This window comes from Macaca fascicularis, chromosome 8, assembly GCF_037993035.2.
Source record: "Macaca fascicularis isolate 582-1 chromosome 8, T2T-MFA8v1.1".
NCBI classification, from domain to species: Eukaryota; Metazoa; Chordata; class Mammalia; order Primates; family Cercopithecidae; genus Macaca; species Macaca fascicularis.
The window spans coordinates 152,279,294-152,285,101 of record NC_088382.1 but is presented as its reverse complement, the minus strand read 5'-3'; the positions used below and the strand labels follow the sequence as shown (position 1 = coordinate 152,285,101).

Here is a 5,808-nt window from a genome sequence, read left to right as displayed (position 1 = left end):
AGTGGGTACCTGTGTGCCCTTCAGTGCCTGAATAACACAGGGAGTATTAATAAGACAGGGGGGAACTGAGGGCTGTGAGTGGGGGGTATGAGTGTGTGTGTGGGAACTGTGAGTGGGGGGCATGAGTGTGTGTGTGGGAGCTGTGAGTGGGGGGCATGAGTGTGTGTGTGGGGGGCTGTGAGTGAGGGCATGAGTGTGTGGGGTGGAGTCAGAGTGGGGGCTATGAATGTGTATGTGGGGGTGTGAGTGGTGATATGAGTGTGCAGCATGTATGTGGCTGAGAGAGGGAAAGGGCAGCTGGCAGCGGGGACAAGGTGTCCTGATTGTCAGCTATGATGTGCTCATGGCCCTCTGGCTGTGGGGAATGGTGTGTGTCACCCATGCCCGGGTAGCATCAGAGGACCTGAGACCCATGCCTATCCAGCCAGCACTGGAGTAACTCAGGAAGGGCGTCCCTACCCCCGCCAGGTTGCCAGGGAGGCAGAAGGGGCCTCCCTCCGGAGGGAGTCTCGGCTTCCGGAGCCCCGCTCCTTATATGGAGCTTGGCTTCCCTCTGCCTCTCCTGATGCACTGTGCTGCCAGCACCGGCCCTCCTCCCTCCTCCCTGCTCTTGTCTCCCCCCTCCCCCTCTCCTTTTCCTCCTTCCTCCTCCCTCCCTGTCTCCCTCTCTCCTCCCCTCTGCCATCTTCTTAGAAGTCTTGGAGCCTCTGGCCAGGTTCTTGATATAGCCAGGGGCTTCAGGGCCCAGTTCTCTTCACTGGGGGCTAATGTCCCCTCCATATCCTCCAAACCCCAGCCCCCCAGGTAGCAGCTTCCAGATTTCCCTGGGAACACAGAAAAGTATTGGGCCTCACCAGAGACCTGGGTGTGGGGGCACAGGGCAACCCTGTCCAGTCACAGCCACACGGGTAGGTGTCACCATGCACACCAACGCAAGGGTCAGACAGAGAGCGCCTAGGCCTGGCTGTGTGTCCCTCAAACAGAGCCCAAGACCTGGACTCGGGACCGCCTGGGCAGGGGTGGTGGGAGTTCAAAGCCGCATCTAGGAGCTCACATGTGTGCGTGTAGAGTTGCCGAGTCCCTGGGCACAGGAGGCTGATCGGGAGGGTCCTTCCCGGGCTGAGCTGCACATCCTGCACAGCTGGGCGGACAGGGTCAGGGGCAGTGAGGACCCAGGAGAGCAGTGGCCAGCGTCAGCCCCCTTCAGCCCCCCAAAGAGAGAGGCGAGTGGAGAGGAGGAAGCCCACCTTGGGACCCTGGGAGGCAGGAGATGACAGCCCGCCCAGCGCCCGGGAGGAGGCGTGGGAGGGGCTCCCAGTGCCCAGCTTCAGTCCCTCCGGTCCCCGCAGGCTGAATGAGCTCCGCCGCCCGGGGTGGGAGGTGCGGAGCGGAGGGATTAGTCATCCCGGCCCCTCCATGTGTGCAAGGGGTGGGACCTCCAGTACCTTCGCCGCCCAGGAGCCGAGTGGGCGCGGGGCGGGGCCTGCAGGGGCGCGGGCGGGGCGCTGGCGGGGAGCCTGAGGCTGGGCCAATGAGAAACGGGGCTCGGCGAGCCGGCCGCCCACGGGCCGCGCTGGAGGCATAAAGAGCCGGCGGCCGGGACTCAGCGCAGAGCTCGGGCGCCGCGTCCTCCCTCCGCAGCAGCAGAGCTGGACCTGCCTCTCCGGGCGCGCTCCACCAGCCCCGCCGCCGGCCCGCAGCGACAGACAGGCGCTCCCCGCAGCTCCACACGGGACCCAGGCCGCCGGGCACCGCCGCCGGACTCCAGCGCCCTCCCTCCGTCCGCCCCGAGGAGTTTGTCGCCTGCCCGAGCACCTGCCCACAGATGGAGCTGGACCACCGGACAAGCGGCGGGCTCCACGCCTACCCTGGGCCGCGGGGCGGGCCCGCGGCCAAGCCCAACGTGATCCTGCAGATCGGGAAGTGCCGGGCGGAGATGCTAGAGCACGTGCGGCGGACGCACCGGCACCTGCTGACCGAGGTGTCCAAGCAGGTGGAGCGCGAGCTGAAGGGGCTGCACCGGTCGGTGGGGAAGCTGGAGAGCAACCTGGACGGCTACGTGCCCACGAGCGACTCGCAGCGCTGGAAGAAGTCCATCAAGGCCTGCCTGTGCCGCTGCCAGGAGACCATCGCCAACCTGGAGCGCTGGGTCAAGCGTGAGATGCACGTGTGGCGCGAGGTGTTCTACCGCCTGGAGCGCTGGGCCGACCGCCTGGAGTCTACCGGTGGCAAGTACCCGGTGGGCAGCGAGCCGGCCCGCCACACCGTCTCCGTGGGCGTGGGGGGTCCTGAGAGCTACTGCCACGAGGCGGACGGCTACGACTACACCGTCAGCCCCTACGCCATCACCCCGCCCCCAGCCGCTGGCGAGCTGCCCGGACAGGAGCCCGCCGAGGCCCAGCAGTACCAGCCATGGGTCCCCGGCGAGGACGGGCAGCCCAGCCCTGGCGTGGACACACAGATCTTCGAGGACCCTCGAGAATTCCTGAGCCACCTGGAGGAGTACTTGCGGCAGGTGGGCGGCTCTGAGGAGTACTGGCTGTCCCAGATCCAGAACCACATGAACGGGCCGGCCAAGAAGTGGTGGGAGTTCAAGCAGGGCTCGGTGAAGAACTGGGTGGAGTTCAAGAGGGAGTTCCTGCAGTACAGCGAGGGCGCGCTGTCCCGAGAGGCCGTCCAGCGTGAGCTAGACCTGCCGCAGAAGCAGGGCGAGCCGCTGGACCAGTTCCTGTGGCGCAAGCGGGACCTGTACCAGACGCTCTACGTGGACGCGGACGAGGAGGAGATCATCCAGTACGTGGTGGGCACCCTGCAGCCCAAGCTCAAGCGTTTCCTGCGCCACCCGCTGCCCAAGACCCTGGAGCAGCTCATCCAGAGGGGCATGGAGGTGCAGGATGACCTGGAGCAGGCGGCGGAGCCTGCCGTCCCCCACGTCCCGGCGGAGGATGAGGCGGAGACCCTCACGCCCGCCCCCAACAGCGAGTCCGTGGCCAGTGACCGGACCCAGCCCGAGTAGAGGGCATCCCGGAGCCCCCAGCCTGCCCACCACATCCAGCCTGTGGCTTTGCCCACCAGGACTTTTGAGCCGGGGCTGACTCCTGCAGGGGAAGCCCTGGTCCAGCTGGGTGCCCCCTCGGGCTCTGGGAGGACTCTCACACACTCGTGTCATCCAGATGTGGGCACCGCACCCCAGCATCAAAGAGCCCTCCCCCCTGCAGGGCTCTGCCCATCACCCTCCCTCTGTCTGTCTTCCCGGCCTGGACCCCACCCTCCACACTCTCAGGCCATCACAGGACACCCCAGCTTCCTCATTCTGCTACAATGCCCAGGCTCTCCGGGCATCCAGAAAACCAAGTGTCCGGATAGCAGGGGCCAGCGGCCACCAAGCTCATGGGACACCCCAGAGCAGAAGCTAGGGCAGAGCCAATGCTGAGGGAGCCTCGACTTCCGGCGCCACCGCCCTCTCCCAGCATCTGCAGAGCCAGCTGACGCCCTCCCTGCCTCCCAGGGCAGCTGGCCAGCCTCGGGCAGCACGGCCCCCTCCCCCTCCTCCCAGGGGAGAGCAGAAGTTGCAGAGGCAGCAGCAGCAGACCTGATGTCCCGGTGCTTCCTGGCCCCTCAGGTGAGCCCCTGCCCCAAGGCAACACCCACTGTGGGGCATCTGAGAGCTAGTGGGACCCGGAGGCTGTTTTTGAGGAGAGCCCACTGAGGCTCGGGCCCCCAGCAAGTTAGAAGGGATGGGGTGGGGGTGGCATCATGGAAGGGGGCATCAGGGAGAGTGGGCCAGGTGGGAGGCAGGGGCAGTTTGCTGAGCCAGCTCCACATGGACCCGCGCTTTCTCTCCCCCAGCTCCAGTGATTCACGCCCGCCTGGAGAAGAATCAGAGCTCAGCTCGTGACTCACCCATGGCAGGCGGAGGGTCCCAGAGGGGCTGAGTCCTCAAATCCGGCTGAGGCAGCAGCTGGCACCATCGGAGCCAGGAGAGTGACAACAGGTAACAGGGCGCCACCCTCCCACCCAGACCCCACCATCAGCTGTCCCGGCCAAATGAACTCCTCCCCGGACCCCAGACACCCTGGGGCCCAGGCCACTCCCCAGTGCTCAGGCAAGCTGGGAGGCCCTGACAGGGTCGGGGGTCCTCTGCCCTGGAAGACCAGCGCCATCCACCAGCCCCAGATCCTCCCTGTGGAGCCCTGGCTACTGTCGTGCACGGTCCCTCACTGCCCTCTCTCCTTCTCTTTCAGGTCTCAAGGTTCCCACAAAGTCTTTGCTGCTGTGCTGGGCATCACACACCCCTCACCTTGCAGGCTGCCTGCGTGGGAGGCGAAGTCCCGGGACAGCCCAGAGGGGTGCTACAGAGAGGAGTCAGCTGCAGCAGAGGGCAGGAGCCCCAGCTTAGCCCTAAGCGCCAGCGTGAGGGCCAGGGCCTGCCACGAAGCCCGCCCCGCTGGCCACCAGCTGCCTGCCCCCAGAGCCACTGCAGCAGGAGTCGGGCCCTGCCTCCCTCCCAGCAGGGAAACCCCGCCCGCTGCCAGGCCATCCTCTCTGCCAGAGGCTTTCATGAGCCCCAAGGCTGGGGCCACAGCTCCTACTCCTGCCCAGCAGCCCTGAGCCCAGCTGCAGGAAGGAGATCCCAGAAGCCTTTGCTCCTGGGGCTCCTCCAGGCACTCTGCCCTGCCCCGACACCAGAACCGTGGTGCTGGTGGGCTACTAGCGTCTGCAGCCTGAGCAGGCGCTGGCTCAGGGTTCATCTTTCTGCCTTGTCCACTGGGGGACCAGCCCTACAGACCACTCTGACAAATCTTTAGCCCACACCCTGCCAGCCGCACAGATTTTATTTTTGCACATAAGCCATAACCGATCCTCACAGGCTGGCACAGGCTTTGGGGAAGCCCTGGAGCCTGTGAAGACCCTGGAAACCTCATGAGGCTGTGGCCGACCCCTGCCCCTTACCCCCGCACAGACCAGGCCTTAAATGTCCGTCCAGGCCCTGTATACCTTACCCCAAAGACAGACTCTTTTTGTAAGATTTTGTTAATAAAACACTGAAACTTCTTGGAGTGTTCATGTTGCTTCTTCTGTGTGCTTGGGCTGGGCAGGAGTGGAGCTGCAGACACAGGTCCTCCGGCCCAGTGGGTGACCCTGAAGGCCCCATGGGTGTAGTGCAAGGTCTCCAGGGGTTCGGGGGAGCACCAACAGGGCAGCCTCCATCAGGGTCCTGGATCCTCGGGGGAAGCACCTTCAGGCTCCACACTGCAGCCCACTAGGCCTAGCTCAGCCCTGCCTCCAGGCCTGGGGTGACCATCAGTGAGGGTGACTGCTGACTGGGGGAGCCCTATTCATGCTGAGCTGAGGCCTGCCCCTCTGTAAGTCCTACTGGCATGTGGGGTGTACAGCTGGGTGCATGGCGGGGACTACAACTAGGGCTCGGCCCACACGGCTGTCTCAGGCTCTGGAGCCCTGGGGACCTAGTCAGTGCAGACCCCAGCTGGGAGGGGACCCCGGCCATTCCTGGTTGCCAGATCATGAACTTGGTCTCTCTGAGCCTCAGTTTCCTCATCTGCAAAACAGGGCATGCTATCCTCACAGCACATGTGCTGAAGAACTTGGAAACAAGGGTAACTTGATGCCCTGCAGGACGTCAGCCTCTGCTGCCTTTGGGGGGGACACTGGATTCCGAGGGGCTGTGGGAGGTCAGCTTCCCCCGCCTCTGTGGGGACAACACTGGATTCTGAGGGGCTGCAGGACATCAGCCTCCCCTGCCTTTGGGGGGACACTGGATTCCGAGGGGCTGTGGGAGGTCAGCTT

General features: G+C 65.0%; 1 protein-coding gene across 1 annotated transcript; it reads left to right on the top strand.

The window, feature by feature from the left end:
* The first annotated feature begins 1,610 nt into the window (after positions 1-1,610).
* ARC (activity regulated cytoskeleton associated protein) lies at positions 1,611-5,055 on the top strand. Its single transcript, XM_005564182.4, has 3 exons — positions 1,611-3,622; positions 3,850-3,994; positions 4,245-5,055. Exon 1 carries the CDS (start codon positions 1,826-1,828, stop codon positions 3,014-3,016), a length of 1,191 nt encoding a protein of 396 aa, XP_005564239.1. The 5' UTR covers positions 1,611-1,825; the 3' UTR covers positions 3,017-3,622; positions 3,850-3,994; positions 4,245-5,055.
* Positions 5,056-5,808: the final 753 nt, after the last annotated feature.

What these genes read in the sequence shown, in the direction of transcription:
- ARC (XM_005564182.4), top strand. Translation starts at nt 1,826, where the DNA reads ATGGAGCTGGACCACCGGACAAGCGGCGGGCTCCACGCCTACCCTGGG.